This window comes from Xenopus laevis, chromosome 2S (genome assembly GCF_017654675.1).
Source record: "Xenopus laevis strain J_2021 chromosome 2S, Xenopus_laevis_v10.1, whole genome shotgun sequence".
NCBI lineage: Eukaryota > Metazoa > Chordata > Amphibia > Anura > Pipidae > Xenopus > Xenopus laevis.
The window spans coordinates 167,686,501-167,714,264 of record NC_054374.1 but is presented as its reverse complement, the minus strand read 5'-3'; the positions used below and the strand labels follow the sequence as shown (position 1 = coordinate 167,714,264).

At 43.9% G+C, this 27,764-nt stretch overlaps 1 protein-coding gene across 3 annotated transcripts in view; it reads right to left on the bottom strand.

Annotated features, from left to right (window-relative positions):
- Positions 1 to 11,032: 11,032 nt before the first annotated feature.
- The window catches only part of rhog.S (ras homolog family member G S homeolog), a 28,730-nt gene continuing 11,998 nt past the window's right edge, over positions 11,033 to 27,764 (bottom strand). Inside the window, exons 1-2 of one of the 3 annotated variants that reach the window (XM_041584673.1) lie at positions 14,562 to 15,027; positions 11,033 to 14,462 (exon numbers count right to left, since the gene is read on the bottom strand). In XM_041584673.1, the coding sequence (XP_041440607.1) occupies positions 13,863 to 14,438 (576 nt within the window). In that variant the 5' untranslated portion in view covers positions 14,439 to 14,462; positions 14,562 to 15,027 and the 3' untranslated portion in view covers positions 11,033 to 13,862. Of the gene's footprint in view, positions 14,463 to 14,561; positions 15,028 to 27,764 lie in introns of those variants that run through there. The other 2 variants (XM_041584674.1, XM_018250481.2) reach the window with 2 other exon arrangements.

Here is a 27,764-nt window from a genome sequence, read left to right as displayed (position 1 = left end):
AATATGCCGATAATGGAGCTTTGACTGCTAAAAAGTGGTGTACCAAATGATATATGATGTTCTAGGTAGCCTGGCAAGGTGTGGGTTCCTTTAACCGCCCAGTACAAAGTAAACACTTGCTGTATTTATAATGAGAGTGAATACAGAACTCTCTGTTTTACTAAAACATGTAAATCAGAACCAGGAACAGAAAATAGAAAGAATATCAGCAAAGAACAAAGTAATAGAGTTATTAATGATTCATTAACCCTCGTGGTGCAGCACATATAACTGACAGTTGAGGTTGAGTTGCTGGGGACACTATAGGTTGGTGGCAATTTGAGTTTGCAGATCGTTCCTATTCACCCGAATTAAAAAATTTTCTAATTTTTTAATACATTTCAATTGGTCACTTGTTTTTTTGAATTTCGATTTCATGGGAGTTTTTATAAACTCCCATAAACTCTAAATTCGTCCGTTAATAAATATGCCCCGTAGTGTGTAATCATGTCCCCTCACAAGCGCCTTTTTCCCAGAGAAAACAACCCCAACCTTGTCAGTCTCCCCTCATAATTTAACTCTTCCCTCCCTCTAACCATTTAGTTGCACTTAGTCTCGGTCGTATTGTCTTCTCTGAGAATAATAATCCAGGGCCGTGATCCACTGCAGGACTGGACTAGGGCAGTTATTGTGTAACCAAAGAGATTGGACAAATGATGGCTGAGCAATTGGGTGGTGAGATTAGAGCAGACACAAGCGGATCAGGTCCAGGTTTAGGGGTTGAATCTAGTGGGTCAGTGAGTGGAGTAGATTTGGGATATATAATGGTCCAATACACACTTACACTTGTGCTCCTTTATCATAGGCTACAGCCCCTGTCCCACCGGGTGGACCTTGGTACCTACAGGTGACAGTGTTTTTGGGTTCCAGAGTCAGACCCAAAACTTTCCCATCCACCACTTCATTCATATTTTATAGCACTTGCTATATCTGTTAAACTATAGCAAGTGCTACTCCACAATACATTGATGTAACCCAACGAGTTTCAAACGGATACCCATAATCAGTTTTATATTTTGACCTTAAAACGTTTCATGTGCGGAGTTACCTACTTTTCTTTTTCTGTATTCTTTGGGGTGATATATGGGTCAACCCCCTAGTGACTGCACCCCAGTTTAGATGTGGGGCCACTAACCTATAATCTCTCCAGAAATACAATAGTCTGGACAATTGCTGTATTTTTACTTAGAGATGTATCACTACATATGATATGTAACGTCCTTGGGCTGTCACTACCCACTGCTTCTCATTATATTAAATAGTTCTCACTCCTTTAACCACAATACATAACACTGACCCAATCTGAAAGCAACTTACACCCATTTACACTTATTTATCCAGGACCCTGATATATATATATATATATATGGTCACACCCTCATTGCACCCCCGCCTAATGGTTTTAAAAAATAGTGGTGAGCACAAGTTTCCCTTGTTTGTTATAGTTTATACAGGAGCAGTGACCAGCTCCATGTTGTAGCTCCACCCTTCCCAGCTATAGTCAGGTGATCCCACTGGTGGCCAATAAAAGGGCAGCCAAGTTTGGGAGTTTTACTTTGAAAGCAGCAAGTTAAGTTGCAGGTAAAACCAAGTCCCTTTGTAAAATGTATAATGAAGCAATAGAATTCTTAATGAATCAGATAAAATTGAGCATAGGACTGGCCAGATATGGGATGACTTTGACGTAGTTGTTCAGCTTAAATATATTGCAATATATGGACAAACAATCCCTGTTTTGTTTAAAGGGTAAGGCATTTTTCAGTAGCAGTAGCACAAAATGTCGCTGTCTTAAATATATTGATAATGGGTTGAGTGCAGAGGACTCTTGTATTTGACTATATATATATACAGTACCGCTCCCATGTTCCATCACTTAAAGGGGTATTTCACAAGTGAATTTTTGGTATGTTATAGAATGGCTAATTCTAAGCAACTTTTCAATTGGTCTTTATTTTTTCTTTTCTCTGGTTTTTGAATTATTTGCTTCTTCCCAGCTTTCAAAAGGGGGTCACTGACCCCATCTAAAAACAATTGCCCTGTATGGCTACAAATGCATTGTTATTGCTACTTTTTATCACTCATATTTGTATTCAGGCCTCTCCTATTCATATTCCAAATCAATGCATGGTTGCTGGGGAATTGGGACCCTAGCAACCAGATGGCTGCAATTGCAAATTGAAGAGCTTCTGAATAAAAAGCTAAATAAGTAAAAAAAACCACAAATGATAAAAAATGAAGACCAATTGCAACTTGTCTTAGAATATCCTTCTCTACATCATACTAACAGTTAATTCACAAGCTTACCGCCCAACATTTGATGTTAGAGACTGAACGCTGCTGGGAGTTAATATAATTATTATTGTTATAGTAATATTATACTATAATATATAAAGTTATATACAGAGAAGATTCATCATTTTGTGTCCAGAGAAACTTGTAATGTATGGTGACAACCTACTTTACTAAACAGAGACAGACAAAAAGAAAAACACACACAAGCTAATGTGGCCATTGGATGGATCCTGCCAAGGTCGAAGTTCCAAACTGATTGATTTTTTCCAGATAAATATCCTGTCGTGTGGGAGAAAACGAATTTGATTTGTCTTGTCCAGACAGTTTTCGTATCTTGATGGCGTGATTCCTGCAATAACTGAGCGGTTGTTTCACTCCAAGAAAACCCATTAAACCCAAAATATCACTTAGCAGTGAAAGTAATATGGAAGCCAGGGGCAACACATGAAGGAGATCCAGAGAGAGATATAGAGCAATGTAGAGACAGATAGAAATGGAGAGAGATGAAATAGCACTTATAAAATTGCATTCCAGAGAAAGGGACACCCTGGAAATAAATGATGTGGGTCCTAGAGGAGACACAGACCAGATCGTTTTCCTACTTTCTACTCTAACGTCATCAGAAAGCAATATTTACCCCCAATAATCCTCACATTTAATAATTTACTCCAAGGACAGACCTTTAGCACACAGACATTGGAAGAACACATTATGGTTATTTTAAAAGCCAACTTAAATTTTGAGAAAACAGTAACAAGTAAAAGATGGAAAGTCATTGAAAAAAGTCTTTGTTTATGGAGAACAACTGAAGGTGAACACCCCCTTTAAGTTGTCAGAGTTTTTACTTGTTTTTTCCATGCAAAGTTTTTTTCCCTTTTTGCATATTTTTAAATTTGGACAAGACCTAGTCCCAGTGTGCACCCCAACTTTGGGATCAAGGCAACTAGTATTCTGTTTAACTTGCACCTGTTCAATAACTAAAGGGACTCCTGTTTGGAGGAACTGAGGAACTTGCTAAAAAACATTTAAAGTTAATGAGTTTCTTCTGGAAGGAGCCGTAATGAAGAGGCACTTTTAAAATAAATAATTAGCAGGAGTTACTTTGTGATGGAGAAATATCATTTTGAAGATGGGGCTCTCTTGGTGGGATGGAGAAGCTGTGTGGTGGAGCACAAGAAGTCTGTTGAGGAAGAGGCACTGCTGGGCGGAGCATCGGTAGTATCAAGATGACTATCATAAAAAAAGGAGGCACATCTGAGGGTTAAAGTGGCAATTTGAAAATGAAAACCATTTTCTAGAAAAGGATGAACTTACTAATGGAGCAATAGCAGAATGAAGATCTTTTGGTGGGGTGGAGAAGCTGTGAGGTGGAGCAGTAGTAGCCTGTTGAGGAGGACACACTGCCAGGTGGATTATTGGCAGAATCAAGATGATGTTGATGAAGAGAGGAGGGGCACCTGTTGGAAAGTGACACTTTGTCCTCTATTGAAAATCATTTTAATCTTTCAACTGAAGGGACAATCATTTGAAGGAGAAGTCACTGGGGCTCATTTATCAACAATCTGATTGGTTGCTATAGGTAACAGCCCAGGGGCAAATTTGCCCAGTGTTTTGATAAATGAGCCCCACTGTCTGGTGAAGTAGTGGCAAGATAAAAACAAAGGTCCAAAGGAAGAAACCAAAGATTCAGAATGGTTGAGGCACAGACTTCAAAAGTTGGTTGGCATTACACGGCTGATGATGTGGTAGTACAGAGAATAATCTACCAGTGTGGTCATTGGGAAACGAGCCGAGGCTTGTGGGAAAAAAGCCACAGTTGCCAGAGCTCTGCTGTCTGTAAAGGAAGACACCACTGGTGGAACTGTTACCTACTTCTGTATTGTTAAAGGAGAAGTAACCCCTGATTAAAAAAACCCTACCCCCATCTTACCTCCTCCCATCCCAGCCTAGCTGCTACCCCGGGCAAATGCCCCTAACTTTTTATTTACCCCTCTGCAGAGTCATGGCATCGGAAGTTCACGGGTGCCATCTTCTTCTTCTTTGATCTTCATTGGCTCTTATTCTGGCGCTTCAGCAATATCGTGACTTTCGGCGCATGCGCAGTAGACAACACCCCGAAGTCTGCTCCAACTGTGCAACATGAGCCGATACGGAACTTACTTCCCGATGAAGACCGAAGAGAAGAAGATGGCTGCCGTGAACTCCGATACTCTGGCCGGGGTAGCAACTAGCCTGCGGGGGAGGGGGGTCTATGTAGTGTAGGGGGGTAGGGTTTTTATTTAATAAGTGATTTACTTCTCCTGTAAAGGAGGTTCCTTTTCTGAGCAGTTTCCAGGAAGGGTGATTATTTTAATGCACAAAGAACAGAACAAAAATTGAAGTTCTTCAGGAAGTCTTTTCATGTGCACCTATTTCTCCACTAATAATAATAATAAGCTGAATGTAAATGGGTGACAGCAGAATAAAGTCTAAGAGGAGACATGAGAGGGGGATCGTTTAATAAACACTAACAGGACGGCTCTTCCAAAGGAGAATCTGCCCATCGATATCTGCCCGGGACAGTTTTGGGCCTTGTACTCCGACTAATCTTTTATAAACTCATTTTCGCTAAAGGTACAGACTTATAGAGCCCACACTCCAGTTGGGAGGAACAGTAGTTTTATATTTAATTGCCCCCCTCCCGGGAACGAGCGGCCATGTTGTTCATGACTCATTATGTGTGTGATGTCAGAAGCGCATGAAGCGTATGCCCCACCCCCTCTTCAGGCGCATTTTCTATAGCAGATTTGCGTCGGTGCCAGTGTCTGGCCCTGAGAGGGGGCCCTGGTTCAATCACACCCCTAGTAGTTCCTCCCGTTTTTTTCAATATTTCTTTTGGAATTTTCCTTTTGCTCCTTCACATGATCCAAACTGTATATTGTAACTGGGAGCCCTAAACGTGCAGGAAAAGACTTAAGGTTTTACTACAGTGCAGCACTTGTGTCCTTAGGGGCCCCTACAGAAATAACTTCTACAGGGGCCCCAACGTTTCTGCCTCACTCTCAGCAGTAGAAAGTAAATAAAGGGCAGATATTAATCCCACGACACTGAGCTCAGGAGGGTTGCAGGGAGTTGTGAGGTGCAGCCTCAGGCTCATTTACTGTATTAGGACTTTATACAATGTAGCACTGCCCCATATCATCTCTCCACACACGTATAATGACCCACTCGCCTACTCGCTGACTGACACACTATTGCTGCCGGCAGGCCCGCCCCGACTTGCTTTCTCGTCTCTCCCGCCTATTCTGGCTTTCCCTATAGGCCAGAGTGTACGTCAGTCATAACTGCGCTGACCTATAGGAAGAGAGTCAGTTGGCTGCGCAGGAGGGGAGAGCCGGAAGGGGAGGGACTGCCTGAGAGAATTGGTTGCCGGATTGGCCGAGAAGCTGAGCTAATTAGTGAGGTAGGGTTAATTAATGAATAAGGTACAATAGTCATTACAATGTGAGAGAGGTTGAATCAGTTGTCAGCAGGTGGCGCCCCTCCTCTCATGACTCACTGACTGGAATCACATTATAACTCCCCGATGCTCTTTGTGGCGGCAGCAAATGTGACTCCCCGTTTATAAGCAAAAGCTTCTGTATAGAAATAAAGGGCAATTGTTTGTCAGTGTGGGAAGCAAAGGCTCATGGGCCCACGTTTGGGGTCACTCTTCCTCCTCACACAACTTGCTGATCCTTCTATTCCAGGGACTTTATTGTCTCCCATGAGTTGCTGCTGCGGAGGGGACACAATTAAACCGCACAAAACAGTGAGGCAGGTGGTACATGAGGAAGACTGGCCGCCGGATCTACTTCCCTATACTCCAGGGTCACACTGGGCTGCTGGGACTCATGGGAGCCACACCCCCTCCTGACCCTGCCTGAAACCTTTGCACTGACCCCTGACCTCCTGCTCGGCCCTGATTGCGGCTGAGAACAAGGTGGGGGTGTTGGGGCCCCTGAAGCAGCAGCAGTGCCAGACCCCCCAGTCTAACGCTTGTTATTAAAGGAGACTCACTGGGCTCTTTATAAACACTGGGCAACAGTAACCCATAGCAACCAGTCAGTGATTAGCTTTTGTCAGTCACCCAAAGCGCAATTATCGGATTGGTTGCCATTGGTTACTGCCCAGGAGCAACTTTGCCCAGTGTTTCTAAACAGCTGCCCCGGGAGGAGGCTTCCAGTACCAGCGGCCATGTTGGGGCACATTTATTATTGCTCATTAAGTGCCTGACGTCACAAACACATTTCAGCTGCACTTTCACTGACATGGCCCCTTGTCCTGGGAGCTCCCTCTCGGTGCAGGTGTCCTAGCGCTAATGAGGGGCAATTAAAGCAAAAAAACGACTGTTCCCCCTCCAACCAGAGTGTGGGCTCTATTGGTCTGCCAATACCCTACTAGTCCCGCCCATCCATTCCACTTCCTGCTGCCTCCTTTCCCAGGCTGTGTAGGGGAGCTGGTGGCACTCGGGTCACTGCACTGTAGGAGAGGAACCAGTAAGAGAACTACCCCACACTGGGACCAGCAGCAGTCGCACCCCTGTAATTCCTCCACTGGACTGGATCAGCAGCTAGACTGACCTGATAGGGAACTGAAGCCTGTCTGTACTTGTGTAACCGCAGGGCTGACATTAGTTGTCTCCCATCTACTGTACTCTTGACATTTAAGGGACAGGGCACACAGGCAGATTCGGACAACAAATCTCTTCTTCGGGGCGACTAATCTCCCCAAACTGCCTCCCATTGGCTAGAATATAAATCGCCGGTGGAATGGCACTAGGAAACTTTTGGCGACTTCAGAAAATGAATCGCTCCAAGTGCCATCCTGACGGCGATTTACATTATAGCGTGCTGGAAGGCAATTCAGGGAGATTAGTCGCCCCAAAGAAGAGGAGATTTGTTGCTGGGCGACTGATCTCCCCGAATCTGCCTGTGTGTCCTGACCCTAAAACACAGACAGGGACTGTAGCAGATCTATAGGGAGCTCCAATAAAGGGCCTTTTTAAGATAATATTAATTTTCAGGCCAAAGTAAAGCCAGTACCATATATTGTTCATTAGTGGCTACAAGATTAGGGATAAGTTCACTTATACTGTGTGTGTCTGATATTTATAAGACAGAGGAGGAGGGAAGATCTAGTTCTACCCCTGTGGTGTCAGGAGAGTGGGAGATGTTGTGCAGGTGGGTAACACATGTTCCCATTACAAACTCATCTCAGAGCAATAAATGAGCCCCCCCAGCCCCACTCACTCCACAAACAATTTGTTACTGAAGGGAAACACATTAGCCCGTCCCAGGGGGGCAATACTGGGGACAACTGGTTCCCATTGCCTCTGTCAGACTGGTCTGTTGGAATCAGCAGGGACCTATACCAGGGTACAGGGAATCCTTGGCATTAATAAGTAACGGGAATGAGTAAGGGACCTATACCAGGGTGCAGGGAATCCTTGGCATTAATAAGTAATGGGAATGAGTAAGGGACCTATACCAGGGTGCAGGGAATCCTTGGCATTAATAAGTAACGGGAATGAGTAAGGGACCTATACCAGGGTGCAGGGAATCCTTGGCATTAATAAGTAACGGGAATGAGTAAGGGACCTATACCAGGGTACAGGGAATCCTTGGCATTAATAAATAACAGGAATGAGTAAGGGACGTATACCAGGGTGCAGGGAATCCTTGGCATTAATGAGCCATGTGTAGATTTGTTATGGGGAGCAGCACTAGTGGGAGGGTGAATCTGAGTAAATGAGACATTTGTGTCACCAATGACACAAAAAAAAGAGACTAATCGTGATTTGACCTTGAAATAAGGCAAAAAATCACCAAACTGCCAGATATGTTCCATTGTTCAGTTTCCACCCACACCACCAGGGGGCGTCACCCACTTACATTAATATGTGCCTGGAGGGGCAGTACCACTGAGACAGGGGCATGACAATAACCCCCATATCTGTGCCTGGTACATCTGAGTGTCCCCTGCATCAGGGGTGGAACTATAGAGGAAGCGGGACGTATAGGGGCCCCATGAGGCCCTAATTCTTATACAGTTTCAATAAATATTAGTAAAACAAGTCTAAACATTTTGGGGGCCTGAAAAATAATTTGCTGTGTGGCCCCGTAATATGTATTTACTCCACTGCTTGGTACTTGCTGCCATCATGAGCCCAGTTGGATCAGAAAGTTCCAGGGTGGCATGAAAAGTGGTTTGATGCTGTGTTGTGGTGAGAACCCCCAGTACATAACGGGTAAATATAAAGGCACCTATTGCCTGGCACCCAGTCACATATACTGGCACTGCCCTTCTCTTCAGGGGCCCTTGGCATTGTTTGTATTAGTGAGTGTAATGGGTTGCAATGAATACAAAGCCCTGTGTGTATATGTGATTGTGAGTGTGTGTGAGTATGTGAGTGTGTGTGTGTGAGAGTGAATGTGTGAGTGAGTGTGTGTGTGAGAGTAAGAGTGTGAGTGTGTGAGAGTAAGAGTGGGTGTCTGAGTGTGAGAGTGAGTGAGTGTGTGTGACAAACACTTGGCTCTCTATACTGAGGCTACACAAGGATCACACTACAGATACTCAATGACTACAACGTGTTTGTAACATTTCTGGACACAATCAGTAGTTTTACTTCATTTCAGTGACTGCTCCGAAGCATTTACTCATCTCTATATTCTCTGCACTGGGAGTGGGTCTGTAAGAAACTGAACAAAGGCAGAGGAAACAAAACCAACTGCTGCTGCACAAATGCGACACTCGCAATAAAACATAAGAATATAGAGAGGAGGAGCCTAATGACGCAGGGCTGACACACAGACTAAAGGGTTAACTTTCATTTCCCTTCCACTCTGCAGCCCCATCAATGAGGAATTTGTTAGTAAAATAGGAGGATGTGCAGCCGGTCCTGGGGCAGGACAATGGGCTCCTGTCTGAGCAGAAGGGACAGTCTCAGATATATATGGGAGGGGGTTGCATGCAGTTGGGGCAGGGAACAGATACTGGGAGGGGTTGGGAGAGTGTCAGGCAGTGGTACAAGAGTCTGGGCCAAGTTCTGTCTCTTTATTCTGCTTTTCCTCTCAGCACTTCATGGTATTGGCCAGTTGTGTTGATCAGCAGGGGCCCAGCTGCACCCAGTTTATCAGAGTAGGAGGAGTCAGTGCATGTGTGGGTGCAGATACAGCACCTATAGCTCTAACACTTACTGTCACAATAACACTAGCTCCCCTGCATCTATTTTCAGCCCAGGCTTGGGGATGTGGCGGGACATTCAGTTTTCAGCTGAATTATCAGAAAACATGAGATGCGGCACCCAACACCCAACTGTGGCATCAGAAAACCCACCTCTCCTGTCTCAACATACCGTGGCCCTAAACCTGGGGCCACACTGGGAGGAATAGAAATGATGCCTCATTTGTTAGGTTTTATGTAGAAACAAGTTTATGTACAAACTGGCCAGGCCCACAGCTTGGGGTTTCACCCCTTTAATTCTCACCACTCAATCCTCATTCTGTGTGGCTAATTAGTAATTAATTCACATTACAGTGGCTTCTGCACCTCTATATGATTTAGTCACTAGTCATGAGAGAAGAGGTGGTCACTATTAAAGAGGTGGAGGCATTATTCATGGGGGGAGATACCTGAGAAAGGGACGGGCAAAGGAGATAAACTCTGCTGGACCTTCACCTCTGAGCTGGACTATGTAGCAAAGGCTGGGCAACCCTTATCCTACTGTCTCCATCTTGTCCTACTGTCTCCATCTTGTCCTGCTGTCTCTATCTTGTCCTACTGTCTCCATCTTGGTCTACTTTCTCCATCTTGTCCCACTGTCTCCATCTTATCCTACTGTCTCCATCTTGCCCTACTGTCTCCATCTTGTCCTACTGTTTCCATTTTACACTACTGTCCATACTGTGTCCATTTTGTCCTGCTGTCTCTATCTTGCCCTGCTGTTTCCATCTTGTCCTACTGTCTCCATCTTGCCCTAATGTCTCCATCTTGTGCTACTTTCTCTATCTTGTCCCACTGTCTCCATCTTGTCCTACTGTCTCTATCTTGTCCTACTGTCTACATCTTGTCCTACTGTCTCCATCTTGTCCTACTTTCTCTATCTTGTCCTACTGTCTCCATCTTGCCCTACTGTCTCCATCTTGTCCTACTGTCTCCATCTTGTCCTATTTTCTCTATATTGCCCTACTGTCTCCATCTTGTCCTACTGTCTCCATCTTGTCATTCTGTCTCTATCTTGTCCTACTGTCTCCATCTTGTCCTATTTTCTCTATATCATGTCCTATTTTCTCTATATCATGTCCTACTGTCTCCATCTTGTCCTACTGTCTCCTTCTTGCCCTACTGTCTCTATCTTGCCATGTGTCAGGGTGGGCTTGCTGTTATGAGATGAAACATGGAATCCCCCTGAAATGCCAATAAAAACAATTGGAAAAGAAAAGAAAGGAATCCCCCTGAAGGAAAGTGAAATGCCTCACTCGCTGACACCATGAACAGTTGGTTCTCACTACTGAACAAGCAGAAACACATTCGCTCTGCAATGCTCTTTGCACTTCTACTTCCCTTTTTTGTGTATGAGGAAGTGCAACACATGGAGGTTGAGGTGGAACCCCGGTGTGATACAGATTACTAGTTTGGCCCTTACAAACTCAAAAAGCACAAGAATGGAGGAGACATTGACCGATATATATATATTTTTTTATTACATGGTTTTGTTTGAGCTTTCTCATCTCTCCCACTCTCGCAGTCACAGGCCTGTCCTTCCATCTTGTATAGGAACAGTAAAAGTATATTGTTGGGCACATGTATTGATTGTGCTGTAGGTCTTACAAGTAAATGACTAGAAGGGAAGCCTATAAAAGAGATTTTATTGGTCACCCGAGGGCCGGCGGATATAAAACATTTCAGACATGTAGTTACATCACAAACATCTGTTATTTTCAAAACACACAATAAAAAAGCCAGAGCAGTGGAGTTGCCATACAGCACGAGCGAGCACATGGCTCCCAGCAGCTACAGGGTTAATGGGACACTTGATCTTTAGTAGATGAGAGGCAATAATATTCTGGACCCACCCACAACTCAGCGCCTTCCACATAAACCACAGAGGCCCATTTATTTGGCTTGGAAACTCGGCCAATAACATCAAACCATATTCAGCTCCATCTGCTCCTTGTGACCACATCTGGGCATGTGATACACAGAATGACTGGGTCCTTTACATGGGTGAATGGCAACTGACCCCCACAAGGAATTCTGGGATTCCCCAGGTACAACAGCTGGAGGGCTACAGGTAGCTCAGCACTGTGGGACAAATCAGCAAATCCCACAGGGCCCCTCGGGAACAAACAGGAAATCTGCTGATGTCTGATAATAAGAGCTGGGAGTTTCCTCTGATTGGCCGGTCATTGGCAAGAATAGAATTTAGAAATTTGCTATAAATAATCTTCTGACTAATCAGCCACATTTGCATATTTCCACCCTTGCTCATAAGGAGGTGCCAGGCAAGCGGAATACATGAGAATCATAACAGAAACTGTTCCTCGGAGACCGTCACGTTCATTGCTCAATGGAGAGCTCTTGTGATGACCCACAAAAGAAAGAACAGACACCCTATTTGTTAGCCCCCCGGTCACTCATTCTCATGCGCTGGTACCGTATGTGTTGACATAGTGACCCACTGCCCTCAAGATGGAGTTCCCACATACACTGGTGTTTTATTTCTTGCACATGTTCCTTTGTATTATCGGCTCCTCCTGGGCGTCGTCAATATGCAATGATACGGGTTTGCAAGAATTAAAATAGCAGTGTAGTTGGGAATCACTTTAAATAGGAATCAATGACTTTGCTAAGATATCAGACACATTGTAACAGTTATAGGAGGACCTGAGTATAAGGACCGCCCCTGAGGAACCCCCTGTGTGATGTAAACCTGAGTGGCTGCTCTAACTGGAAGCTTTAACAGGACAACATTTAATAAAATAATTAGACATCCCAAAATCTAACTTTACTCCCCCAAGACATTCAAAACAATATTTGTCCCAACTGACAGGTTATGTCCCAACCTGCTATGGGCACCTCAGGGAGTCAAGTTTTGGTGCACAGCAGAGAGTCAGCTCATAGTGAGACAGACATGGGCATTTTGAGGCTGTAACCCCCCCACCCCCAGAATTAGGCTGATGTTTTTTTTTAAAAAAAAAAATCTGTATCCAAACAATATTAAAGTGGCAGTACATACCTGTGCTCAACAAAGATTGAGTGGACATTGGCATTTTGCATATTATTCTAAATGAGTTTTAAGTTTTATTTTGCATTAGGTAAAGCAAAATAGCAGTACTTAAGAACTTAATCCCACTTCCAAGGTTCTTTAGAGCAGTTGTAGGAGGAGAAGGAAGCTGTTTGAACTTCCAGTCACAATGAAACCTGCTGTACAAGAAACTCCTCCTTATCTGTAAGTCCAAGACACAAGTAGCCAATGGATATAGCGGACAAGTAAGGGTGACGACAAAACAATGATCAGGCACATTCCCAATTTAAACTCTAGTTATTACGCCCATGCTGAACACAGGTGTACTTCCCCTTTACCCATTCCTATCTGTTATGTCTGTAAATAGTGGCCATAACTCCCTACAATTACTAAAATCCACAGGGGTTTTGCATGTGTTGGGCACCATGGCACCTTTTCCACAGATAAAACCATTTAATAATACACATAGGAAGCCACCCCTATTCTCCTCCCAATAAACTAGATAAGGCCAAAATATTGACTTTGGGGTGCAGTACCAAGATATAGAAGCGATACGGGAGACATTAATCCAACCTCAGTAAATTCTAGACAGACAGGGCTGACTGCCCTAGAACTTGATTTAATGTGGTGAAGAAACCCAATAGTTGTGGCATTTTCTTCATGTCTTTGGTAAAATGGTTAAAAGAAATGTCCCAGTATATCACCAGATTGTAGGAGTCCAACCAAAGGAGAACCTGATAGCTGCACAAAGGAGAATTGGAAGTTTTTTTTTCTTGTGCAAATGCACTTGGCTGAGTGAGGTCATTAAGGATGAAGTAAAGAGTGAAATAAGAGACAGAGGATCTCAAACCATCAGTAGAGCCACCACAGCAAAGCCATGGCATATGAAGGAGGAACCCAATAGCTGAGACATTTTCTCGATGACCTCAGTGAGTAAAAACAATTATAAATATAATCCTAGTAGATCACCAGATTATGAGACGGATTTGGTAGCTGCACAGAAGAGGACATGCATTTTGTTGCTTAGGCAATTGGGTAATTGAGGTCACTCAGGGTGGAGTAAAGAGTCAGTTGAGAGATAGAAGACCATAAACCATCAGTAGATCCACCACAGCAAAGCCATGATAGTAATACTAACTAAATAGTGGGGTAAAGCATCAGAGATGTGGAACCTCAAGAGAGAGGAGAAGGAACTAGAAGATGCCAGAATGACACATGGAGGCATTGAACTCAGCACTGAGAGCAGAGGGAAAGTAACTTCTGCTCACAAAATGAAGCAGCTCTTTTTGTCCTTGACGGGGGTCGGGTTGAGAACAGCTCGCACAGCCTCCACAAACACTTCCTTGATGCCATCTTGACTCAGCGCCGAGCACTCCATATACTTTACGGCATGGATCTGCTTGGCCAGATTTCCACCCTGATGGTTAGTGATGGGCATTTGGTTCTGCTCTTTCAACTTCTTTATGATATCTGCGTTGTTCCTAAGATCCTTCTTGGTGCCCACCAAGAGAATGGGCACGTTGGGACAATGGTGACCCACCTCAGGGTACCATTTGTGCTTTACATTCTCATAGGAGGTTGGGCTGGCGATGGAAAAGCAGATGATGAAGACGTTGGTCTGTGGGTAAGAAAGTGTACGTAGTCTGTCATATTCTTCCTGGCCAGCAGTGTCCCACAGGTTCAAGCTAACTGTCCTCCCTTCAATTGCCGTCTGGGCGCTGTAGTTATCAAACACCGTGGGGATGTATTCCTTAGGGAAGGCATTGGTTGTGTAGCAGATGAGTAGACAGGTCTTTCCCACTGCTCCGTCGCCCACCACCACACACTTAATGCTCTGCATACTGTCCTACCGGGAGTCAGCAGCCTGCAAACAACAACAACACGTTTAGAAACAATGAAATGACCAATGGACTTCACTGTCCCCATTGGAAGCTGCTGTATATGTCTCTATAAATACAAATACCCTGTAGAGCAGTGATGGGAAAGAGAATGCTGACGTTTTCACCTGAGGATCGTTACCCACCAGCACCAGTTTGTTGCATCACAGAGACTTTCCCCAAGTGCCGTGTCAGTAACAATGAGGAAATCCAATTGTTGTCTCCTTCCCGCCAGCCACAAATGGAGAAGTTTCATGAGATAGAACGTTGCAGGCTCTATCCTTCCTCATTTCAGTAATGCATCGTTGCTTTCCTGCCCCTCACGTGGGCATTAGCCCTCCCAGGTCACTAGTCGCCATTATACATTATAAGGTTTAGGGCCAGGGAGTGGCTGGTAATAGAGCAACTCAAAGACAGCAAATAATTTCTGTGCTGTTTCCCATGTTCTAGACTATTACATTGTTTCCGTGAGTGTCACATAGTATGAGACTTCCTCTCTGCATTGTATTAGGACTTTTCAGCCAAAAGAATTAAAAAGATTTTGCACAAATGTTACAGATTCCCTGTTCTAGGCCCACCCTAGGGACACCTTGCCCCTTCACTGAATTGAAAGTCACCACTAAAGAGGAAGGATAGTTCTGTCAGTAGTTACATAGTTAAATTGGGTTGAAAAAAGACAAAGTCCTTCAAGTCCAACCCCTCCAAATGAAAACCCAGCCCCATACACACCCCCCTCCCTACTGTCACATAAATGATATATCCCCATATCTATACTAACTATAGAGTTTAGTATCACAATAGCCTTTGTATTATGTCTGTCCAAGAAATCATCCAAGTCCCTCTTATAGTCATTAACTGAATCATCACCCGGCAGTGCATTCCCCAACCTCACTGTCCTGACTGTGATGAACCCCCTACTCTGTTCCTTTAAATGAAACTTCTTTTCCTCTAGTCTGAAGGGGAGGCCTCTGGTACGTGATTCTCTTTATGGGTAAAAAGGTCCCCTGCTATTTGTCTATAATGTCCTCTAATGTACTTGTAAAGTCTAATCATGTCCCCTCACAAGCGCCTTTTTTCCCCCAGAGAAAACAACCCCAACCTTGTCAGTCTCCCCTCATAATTTAACTCTTCCCTCCCTCTAACCAGTTTAGTTGCACTTAGTCTCTGCACTCTCTCCAGCTCATTTATATCCCTCTTAAGGACTGGAGTCCAAAACTGCCCCCATACTCCAGATGAGGCCTCACCAGGGACCTATAAAGAGACACAATTATGTTTCATCCCTTGAGTTAATGCCCTTTTTTATACAAGAACTTTATTTGCTTTAGTAGCCACAGAATGACACTGCCCAGAATTAGACAACTTGTTATCTACAAAGACCCCAAGATCCTTCTCATTTAAGGAAACTCCCAACACACTGCCATTTAACCAGTAACCTTCTGTGTGGCACTGTATCAAATGCTTTAGCAAAGTCTAAGTAAATCACATCCACTGCCATCCCAGAATCGAGGTCTCTACTAAAGAAATTAAGTTAGTCTGGCAAGATCTATTACGCATAAAACTATGCTGTCACACATTCATAGTATTATGATTTGCTATGAAGTCCAGTATCTTATCCTTTATTAACCCTTCGAAAAGCTTTCCTAACACTGACGTCAGACTAACTGGCCTATAGTTTTGAGGCTGAGAACGGGATCCTTTTTTGAATAGAGGCACCACATTAGCAATTCGCCAGTCTCTCTGCACTATGCCACATCTCAATGAATCCTGTTGCCACAGAAGAAGTCACTAAGGGGTTCTATGACCATATAAAGACACAAGGCTGCAGGCTGAGTTATACAGGGAACTCTGAGTATCACTCATGTATTATAAGACCTCTGAGTATCACTCATGTATTATAAGGGATAATGTACCCCCTACTGTAAATGATAAGGATATTAGAAGTCACTGAGGGGTTGTTCTGTGACCATATAAAGACACAAGGCTGCAGGCTGAGTTATACAGGGAACTCTGAGTATTACTCATGTATTATAAGGGATAATGTACCCCCTACTGTAAATGATAAGGATATTAGAAGTCACTGAGGGATTGTTCTGTGACCATATAAAGACACAAGGCTGCAGGCTGAGTTATACAGGGAACTCTGAGTATCACTCATGTATTATAAGGGATAATGTACCCCCTACTGTAAATGATAAGGATATTAGAAGTCACTGAGGGGTTGTTCTGTGACCATATAAAGGCACAAGGCTGCAGGCTGAGTTATACAGGGAACTCTGAGTATCACTCATGTATTATAAGGGATAATGTACCCCCTACTGTAAATGATAAGGATATTAGAAGTCACTGAGGGGTTGTTCTATGACCATATAAAGGCACAAGGCTGCAGGCTGAGTTATACAGGTCAATACAATTAATGTTGTTAATTTCAGGGTGTTTATTACTAATCTGTAGCTAGTGGAAGTACCTTAATTGAGTATATAAAGTGCACAATATATATGTATATGTATGTTCGCAGCAGAAGGCCAGAGGAGCCCAATAAAGAAGTAGCAGCCCCCAGAGTTGGGGAGTCTATTTTTATACAGACTACAAGGCTCAGGAAACAGCCGAGTGCTTCCTCCCACTACTAAAGGCCATAAAGCAACAGAAAACAGTACAATTTTTTTTTTTTTTTTTATAAATTCCTGTCATTCTTGGCTATTTGTGGGGAGCCGCCCTTCCTGCTTTGGCCAAATAAAGTGAAAGAGCTTGACTGATAGACAGAACCATATGAGATGTCAGAAGCGCTGGCGCATTGCTAGAGATGCTCTAATATGAGCCATCACTTATTTCCCAGCATGCTTTGAGCTGTTACAAAATGACGAGGTCTTTGCAGCCATTGAGAGGACTGATAGGGGGCAAGTCAAGAGAACTGCTGCAAAATGAGTAAAGGGAATGCACGAGAGTGTAACTAACGAATGGGTAATTGACTGTGAGAAGAGACTGTAAGACACTGAGCGGGTGAGGTTGGTGGATACAGTAGATATGAGGCTGGAATGTCACAATGCTTGGCCCATTGTACAACATGTGGCGCTGGTGTTGGGAATGGGCTGAGTGGCTCATTTACTAATACAGTGCTACGTAATATGTTGGCGCTATATAAATACATGTTAATAATAATACTGGCACAGTTTCTATGAAATCAGTCAGTTTGTTACACGGAAATCATGACATGATGCAAATATCTGGGGTGTTTGCCGGCACTGTGTTTACGGGGGTCATGATACAGAATTGGGTTCCTATAGAGATGCCCCCGGGCTCAGATGTTTGTGGTCGGACTGTGGGGCTCAGGGAAGTGCAAATGTGTGGGACAATGGGCTGTTCCCTTATACCCTGATATAAAGCTCTTGCCACAGACCAGCCTGACAATCTGCTGCTATATGAATATATGTATAAGCCCAGCTGTTTGCAGCAGCATCGAAATTGTCAGCATTAAAGGAGAAGGAAAGGCTACAATTAAGATCCTTATCAGAAAGATCTATATAAATACACCAGTAAAGCCTCAAAGTAATGCTGCTCTGAGTCCTCTGTCAAACATCACATTTCTTTCCTTCTATTGTGTACTCATGGGCTTCTGTATCAGACTAACTGTTTTCAGCTTAAACCTCCAGGGCTAGGGCTTGAGCATGCTCACTTTGTTCCTCTCTTCCCCTCCCTTCTGCAATCGGAGCCCAGAGTGAGCAGGCAGAGACTCAGGTGGGAAGTTATATCACACCAAGCTAATATGGCAGCTGCTATCCTAAACAAACAGAGAGAGCTTCTAGAGCTGTTTAATCAGGTATGGTAAAGCATTCTACAGAATAAATACAGCATTCTAGCTTGTACTATTGCTAATCTATTGGCAATAAACTGCCTACGTAGCTTTCCTTCTCCTTTAAAGGAGCATTTCCCCTTTACTGTCCTTGTCATTTTCACTTATTACTGATTTTCTAAACAGTTTTACAGTTTGATAAGTTAATCCATTTCTCAGCAGCATCAAAGAGTGACAGAAAGAATTGTAGCAAGTGGATCTGTAGCTCAGTAGGCGCAGCTGCTGGGAAATGTACTCGTGCCTCAAACTGTAACATTTAGGGCGAGGCCAGACGTGGCGTTTTTGCACCGTTTTTATGTTGCGTTTTTAAAAATGAACAGCCAGGCGTAAATACGCATAAACTGCACTACCACTGAAACTAATGGAAAACGCACTATGACAATTCACACAGGGGGGAGCTACTGATGAATAAAGCATCCGACCCTTCCTTATACCTATCTAATGTATCAGCCTGTACCACTGATTCACTTCCCAGCTCTCCCTGTAACACCCCTTTCCCTCCTCTAATCTCATTGGCTCCCTCCTGTCTGCTGGGAGGAGCTACTGGTGAATAAAGCATCCAACCCCTTCTTATACCTATCTAATGTATCAGCCTGTACCCCTGATTCACTTCCCAGCTCTCCCTGTAACACCCCTTTCCCTCCTCTAATCTCATTGGCTCCCTCCTGTCTGCTGAGAGGAGCTACTGGTGAATAAAGCATCCGACCCTTCCTTGTACCTATCTAATGTATCAGCCTGTACCACTGATTCACTTCCCAGCTCTCCCTGTAACACCCCTTTCCCTCCTCTAATCTCATTGGCTCCCTCCTGTCTGCTGGGAGGAGCTACTGGTGAATAAAGCATCCAACCCCTTCTTATACCTATCTAATGTATCAGCCTGTACCCCTGATTCACTTCCCAGCTCTCCCTGTAACACCCCTTTCCCTCCTCTAATCTCATTGGCTCCCTCCTGTCTGCTGAGAGGAGCTACTGGTGAATAAAGCATCCGACCCTTCCTTGTACCTATCTAATGTATCAGCCTGTACCACTGATTCACTTCCCAGCTCTCCCTGTAACACCCCTTTCCCTCCTCTAATCTCATTGGCTCCCTCCTGTCTGCTGAGAGGAGCTACTGGTGAATAAAGCATCCGACCCTTCCTTGTACCTATCTAATGTATCAGCCTGTACCACTGATTCACTTCCCAGCTCTCCCTGTAACACCCCTTTCCCTCCTCTAATCTCATTGGCTCCCTCCTGTCTGCTGAGAGGAGCTACTGGTGAATAAAGCATCCGACCCTTCCTTGTACCTATCTAATGTATCAGCCTGTACCACTGATTCACTTCCCAGCTCTCCCTGTAACACCCCTTTCCCTCCTCTAATCTCATTGGCTCCCTCCTGTCTGCTGGGAGGAGCTACTGGTGAATAAAGCATCCGACCCTTCCTTATACCTATCTAATGTATCAGCCTGTACCACTGATTCACTTCCCAGCTCTCCCTGTAACACCCTTTTCCCTCCTCTAATCTCATTGGCTCCATCCTCTCTGCTGGGAGGAGCTACTGGTAAATAAATCATTAGAGAGATTATTATATGATCCCCTTATATATTTATACATAGTTATCATATCACCCCTTAAGCGCCTCTTCTCCAGCGTGAACATCCCCAATTTGGCCAGTCTTTCCTCATAGCTAAGATTTTCCCTTTACCAGCTTAGTTGCCCTTCTCTGTACCCTCTCTAATACAATAATGTCCTGTTTGAGTGATGGAGACCAAAACTGTAGGGCATATTCTAGATGGGACCTTACCAGTGCTCTATACAGTGGGACCCCCTCCTCCCGTGACTCTCTGCCCCATTTAATACAAGTCAAGACCTTATTTGCCCTTGATGCTGCTGACTGGCATTACTTGCTACAGACAAGTTTATTATCTACAAGGACTCCAAGCTCCGTCTCCATTATGGATTTGCCTAGTGCAGTCCCATTAAGGGTATAAGTGGATATTGTTACATCCCAGGTGCAGGACTTTACATTTATCAACATTGGATGTTACTGTGTGTGATGCTATAGGTACATGTATGTTACTGTCTGTGTGTGATGCTATAGGTACATGTATGTTACTGTCTGTGTGTGATTTTATCTGTAGATTTTCGTGCTGCTCCCAAATTGTGGCTGATTTGCTTGTTCCTGTTTTACAAACACAGACTTCTCTATTAACTCTTGCGTTGCACATGTATGATGAGCCACTCACTATATATATAAATATACAGACTCTCTACATGTACAACTGGTGCTGCCACATTAGATCCATAAGTGACCGGTGCTGCTGGACTGGTCCCATAAATAATGATTAAACTCCAGCCACTCACAAGTGAACATGCAGAATACTGAAAGCCAATCACAGTCAGACTTGTGCACACGTCACAGCTTGAGCTTATGATGGGCTGCTGGGAGTTGTAGTCTAACAAGAGCTGAAAGGGTGCAGGCTGCAAATACAATAAGTGAGGCTTTTATTTCTCAGCCTAATAATATGTAACTATGTTCATTCTCGGGCTGGATTGTGCCGCCTTGTGGGCAGGGTAACATCTCCCCGTAGGCATGAGAAGGGCACTGAATCCCCAGCAGCTTAGACACGAAACTCTGTTCTATTTATTTTGTGTGTTACATAAAGAAAAACCACAACAAGAGAGCGGCTTCCTCCCCCCGCAAAACAGGCAGTTGCTATCTGATCGTCCCCTTGTTACTGCCTGTGGTGCTGCCATTCCTCTGTATTGTACCAACGCCACTGTATGAGTCTGAGCTGGGCAAGAAGTTCAGACGTGCAGGAGGACTGGGAGTGCAGGAGGGCAGAAAGTGCAGGAGGGCAGGAAGTGCAGGAGGACAGGAAGTGCAGGAGGACAGGAAGTGCAAGAAGTGCAGGAGGACAGGAAGTGCAAGAAGTGCAGGAGGACAGGAAGTGCATGAAAACAGGAAGTGCAAGAAGTGCAGGAGGTCAGGAAGTGCAGGAGGGCAGGAAGTGCAGGAGGACAGGAAGTGCAAGAAGTGCAGGAGGACAGGAAGTGCAAGAAGTGCAGGAGGACAGGAAGTGCAAGAAGTGCAAGAAGTGCAGGAGGACAGGAAGTGCATGAAGTGCAGGAGGACAGGAAGTGCAGGAGGTCAGGAAGTGCAGGAGGGCAGGAAGTTCAGGAGGGCACAGTGTGGGCTGGAGAAATCATTCACTTATATAATGACTCCTGTTCCCCCCTTTATATGCCGCCTGTCTCCTCTCAGAGCCATTGGTTTCACTGAGGCTTCAGATAAAGCACTTGGGCCCCACTAGTGAAACCCATGTGCAGGCGCCGCCCTGTTGTACTCAGGCACCTGTAAGGTTCAGTTATGGTTAGTGAAGCTAAAGGGAAAGTACAAAGAGGGAGAGATGATTCTGCTCATTGCAACTGACAGGGAAGATGAGGCTTCCATGCTGCACATTTTACTGTTTTATTTTACTGCTTTATGTGCCAGAGGTTGTGAAATACAACAGGTTAGTGCTTTATGGCTGGAATGTGACCTCTCAGCTGGTTCATGTCATTGGGTCACACCAGATCCTTCTCCCAGATGCTTCATGTTGAATAACTTCTCAGAGGGGACAGATGTACTAAGGGCAGCATTACAGGCAGCGGCAGGACTCCAGCACATGTGCCCCATGGTAGAAAGCCCTGAATAAAAGCTTATCGCTACCCTACAGTGTATATTTAAATCTAAACTGAATTGATATCTAGTGCTTCTCTGAGCAATTTTGTGTTGAATTTTCTATTCTTATTGGTTTCTGAGACACTTGCAGTTTTATACTGCTGGGCAGGCTTCAGTTTAGCGGCTCTCATTGAAGGTCAGTGAACCTAAGTGCCTATTCGCTGCCTGGATTCAGTTAACCCTAGCCTTGCTGATAGATATAAATACAGCTGGTATTAACAGTCTAAAATAAAAGTGTAAAAAGCAAAGAAAACAGCAGAAATGCTGAAGGAAACTGCATGATAAAGTTTACATCAATTTGGGTTTAGATTCTATTTGATTATAAGACTCTCACAGTGGAATTTCTATCCCTGACCCTACACCCCTTGAGTCCCTATGTGCCGGGGTAGATCTGATAGAGAATCAGAGTTTGATATGTTTACTTTATATTAGGGATGCACCCATACCTCCCAACATTTTGGAAGTAAAAAGAGGGCCAACAAATTTTTTCGCACGTAGCGCAGCAAAAATTTTTGACCAGGCCCCTTTTCTGTGGCCACACCCCCTAATTACCATGTTCATTTTACAAAATTTGGCAAGTTATGAAAGTTTGAAAATATTTCTCCTTATCTAAACTGGTTTTTTTGTGTCTCAAAATTGTTACAAAGTATCTTATTTGCACCTGTTAGCTGTTCTGGGCTCTCTGCTAAAAGCCAATTAAGTGAGAAACTTTGTTTCTTTTTCTGGCTGTTCAGTGCAGAGAAAAGAGGGACTTTCCAGTACAAATGAGGGACTGCGGGTTGAGCTGTCAAAAGAGGGACTGTCCCTCTGAAAAAGGGACAGTTGGGAGGTATGGATGCACCGAATCCAGGATTCGGTTCGGGATTCGGCCAGGATTCTGCCTCTTTCAGCAGGATTTGGATTCGGCCGAATCCTTCTGCCCAGCCAAACCGAATCCGAATCCTAATTTGCATATGGAAATTGGGTGCCGGGAGGGAAATCTAGTGACTTTTTGTCACAAAACAAGGTAGTAAAATTTTTTTCCCGATTCCCACCCCTAATTAGCATATGCAAATTAGGGTTCGGATTCGGTTCGATATTCGGCCGAATCTTTCGTGAAGGATTCGTGGGTTCGGCTGAATCCAAATTATTGGATTTGGTGCATCCCTACTTTATATTATTATAATACACAAAAGCCATGTATATCCTCTAAATCAGGGGTCCCCAACCTTTTTCACCCGTGAGCAACATTCAGATGTAAAAAGTGTTGGGGAGCAACACAAACATGAAAAATGATCCTGGGTGGTGCCAAATAAGGGCTGTGATTGGCTATTGGTAGCCTCTATGTGGACTGGCAGCCTACAAGAGGTTCTGGTGGGCAGTACATCTGGTTTTCATGCAACCAAAACTTGCCTCCAAGCCTGGAATTAAAAAATAAGCACCTGATTTGAGGCCACTGAGAGCAACATCCAAGGGGTTGGGGAGCAACATGTTACTCACGAGCTACTGGTTGGGGATCACTGCTCTAAATGATATCCTTATAAATGGTGAGTAGTGATGTCATTTTTGTCACATGACTCACTAAAACATGTGTATTATAATAAATAAAGTCCCCTTGTTGGAAAATATGAGGATATTAGAAGCGGAGTTCCATGACTCTGCCTTCGGCCTCGTACTTTTATATGGTCATGAAACTCCTCGGTGACTAATAATATCCTTATATTTTACAAGAGGGGGTACTTTATTCACTTTATATTCACAATATGAATGAAATAAATGTATATTCAGTGTGTACTTTAGTTACCCTTTAAATGGATACAGATGTAAGAACTATTTCACAAGGGCGGATGTTTCACAAATATGTTATTTTTGTTCCTACAGCAGTGGGCGGTTCTCTTTTAAAGGGGAACTCCACCCCAATGAATGAAAATCTAATTCTGAACAACTTCCCAATATCTATTTATTTCTTGTTCTCACTGGGTTTAACTATGTGTGTAAATGTCACTGAAGGATCTGTCCGTCTGTTTCTATTGCCCGTTGCCTTCTCACTTCTGAGCTATGAAGCAACTGCCAGCTACAGACATGGAGCCAAACTGACTGCCGCTACATTAGTTGGTCACACACAGACACACAACTAATGACAATAGTGAAATGTATGTTATACGGCATAATTAAACGCATTCAGTTTAGCACAATCAAGTCCTATGTATTGTTAGTGACACCCCCCCTCCCCTGGTGATATTAACCCATTCTAACAATTTGAGTTTCAATCAGGATAGATGATATGGAGGCATAGTAGTACACTATGGGGGGAATCGACAAAAGTGCTGATATCGAGACAGAATAAAAGTAGAAAAAAAAAAGTTGGATTTCCCATCAAATTCACAAACCTCTATTTCCACTTTAGCGAATTTGGCTTTTAAACTGACAGTTTTCAGATTTTGTCTTTCGCACGACATTTTAACGACATTTCTCTTGAATTTGTCTTTAGCTCTTACTACACCTGTCACTCAGACATCAAATTGGAATTTCCAGGGGAGGGGGTTTATTTTAATTAGGAAAATTAGACATCATTTTTGTTCAGGATAACCCGGGAATTCTAAATCTGCCGACGTGTTTGTTTAATTCCACTTCTGTAACAAGATATAAGGGACTAAATACAAGAAATGTTATTTTGTATAATATAGGGATTTGTATCAGAAATATGTTTTATTATCTCAGGTCAAAGTGTCTAATTGCTGCTAAAACTAAAGAAAATAGCTGGGAGGCTTTACTTATCCTTTAAATAATATACTCAGATTGCTAATATTGCCTCATTCATTAAAGTAAAACTAGTAAAACAACAAAAGTTTTGATAAAAACACACTTTTTTTGTGTAATCCGTGTTTGACTTGTTTTGTTAATGAGGCTTTTACACCTATAGAGTAAAGTTGTCACACACACAGGAGATCCACTTGTTTGGTGATGTTGCCAATCAAACAGATCTCTCCCCAAATGCCCACATTGAGGTGGGTGATATCGGGCTGATCCGATCGTGGGCCCTAGGGCCCAATGATCAGATCAGAATGAAGCAACAAAATATATCCAAACCCGCACAACTTGGCCTTCGAATTACTATAAACCCAGTGCTCAATGACGAAGGGATCGGCACCCTCCGAATCCAATGGGCCAAAAAATGTTCCCTGGCACACGTGGCAAATACAAGCAGGGTCAAGCCCTTGCAATTTATTAGTGAAAAAGCGAAGTTTTTGGGTAAACCCCTTTGTCAAGCATCAGAATGATGGCCATATGGGCGGTCAGATAGCGGGACCGCATCAACAACCGGCCTGCGATCTGACGGGATTTTTTACCCTGCCCGATCTGTAGACTTTTGGGCAGATATCAATCGGGAACGCGCGTCAGATGGCCCCACACACAGCCCAATAAGCTGTCGGGGAGGGAAAGGGGTGTTACAGGGAGAGCTGGGAAGTGAATCAGGGGTACAGGCTGATACATTAGATAGGTACAAGGAAGGGTCGGATGCTTTATTCACCAGTAGCTCCTCCCAGCAGACAGGAGGGAGCCAATGAGATTAGAGGAGGGAAAGGGGTGTTACAGGGAGAGCTGGAAAGTGAATCAGTGGTACAGGCTGATACATTAGATAGGTATAAGGAAGGATCAGATGCTTTATTCACCAGTAGCTCCTCCCAGCAGACAGGAGGGAGCCAATGAGATTAGAGGAGGGAAAGGGGTGTTACAGGGAGAGCTGGGAAGTGAATCAGGGGTACAGGCTGATACATTAGATAGATACAAGGAAGGGTCGGATGCTTTATTCACCAGTAGCTCCTCCCAGCAGACAGGAGGGAGCCAATGAGATTAGAGGAGGGAAAGGGGTGTTACAGGGAGAGCTGGGAAGTGAATCAGGGGTACAGGCTGATACATTAGATAGGTACAAGGAAGGGTCGGATGCTTTATTCACCAGTAGCTCCTCCCAGCAGACAGGAGGGAGCCAATGAGATTAGAGGAGGGAAAGGGGTGTTACAGGGAGAGCTGGGAAGTGAATCAGGGGTACAGGCTGATACATTAGATAGGTATAAGAAGGGGTTGGATGGTGTTTAGCAAGTGAGGGAATACAGGGATATGGGAGAGAGCTCATAGTACAAGTTGATCCAGGGACTGGTCCCATTTTGGAGTCAGGAAGGAATTTTTCTCCTCTGAGGCAAATTGGAGAGGCTTCAAATGGGTTTTTTGCCTTCCTCTGGATCAACTGACAGTTACACAGGTTATATATAGAATTATAAGGTTGAACTTGATGGACGTGTGTCTTTTTTCAACCTTACTTACTATGTTACTATGTTACTATGTACATATAGCATCATACACAGACAGTAAGATACATGTACAGATAGCAAACAGTACCCATGGGATGTACAAGAAACAAATCATTGAGGGGCTCAGGGTTTAGCGCCATGGAATATACAATATCATTGGATCGTACAGACACCCCCACCCACAGGCCTCACTAACCGCTCCAGCTCTCTGTGCAGCAACATGGCAGCCCCCGTGCACTTATAACTAATGAGGGAGAGTCGTGTAAAGGAAATGTACGTGTGTCTGGTTGTAACACCCAGCTCAGTGCAGCAGTCGTGTCTGACATGAAACAGTGCAGCTGTATCTGTCCCTTGTGTTGTGATCACTTTCCATCAGCTGAATCCTGTGGCTCCAGCCTGGCCTCTCTGTCATCCAATTGGATCCCTCCTACCCTGTGACATCACACAACTGGGGGACATCCCTCCAATACAGTCTGTCCCTGCTCAATACATTCACACACATTAAAGGGGAGGTTCACCTTCAAACAACCAGTTGTTTTCAGATAGATCACCAGAAATAATGACTTTTTCCAATGACTTTCTATTTTCTACGTGTGACCGTTTTTCTAATATTGAGGTGTCAAGTGTCTTTTTTTCACCTTCTGAAGCAGCTCTGGGAGGGGGGGTCGCTGACCCTGTACACTGATCTAAATTGATACATTTAGTGGATACATTTCTTATCTCTGTCCCTGCTGAGCAGAATCACTGGGTTTCATTACAGGCAGCTGTTAGACTTGATACAATAGTTACTGATACTCCAGAGATGAGAAATGGATCAACTCAACATTGTAAAATTATAACAAAATCTGAACCTGAATTACTGAGCTGTCACTCAAACACCAGAGACACAAACATTCAACTTTACACTTAGGGGCCCATTCACCAAAATTCTAAGTAAAAAAAACTTCGAATTTCGAAGTTTTTTTGGGCTACTTCGACCATCGAATGGGCTACGTCGACCTTCGACTTCGACTATGACTTCGAATCGAAGGATTCGAACTAAAAATCATTCGACTATTCGACTATTCGATAGTCAAAGTACTGTCTCTTTAAGAAAAAACTTAGACCCCCTAGTTCGCCATCTAAAAGCTACCGAACCCAATGTTAGCCTATGAGGAAGGTCCCCATAGGCTTGGATAAATTTTTTTGGTCGAAGGATAATCCTTCGATCGTTGGATTAAAATCATTCGAATCGTTCGATACGAAGGATTTAATCGTTCGAACGAAAGATTATTCCTTCGATCGTTCAATCGAACTTTTTGTGCAAGAATCCTACGACTTCGATATTCGAAGTCGAAGAATTTTCATTCCCAGTCGAATATCAAGGGGTTAATTAACCCTCGATATTCGACCCGTGATGAATTTTCCCCTTAGATTTTGGAAAAATCTAATAATGGAAAGTAATTGAAAA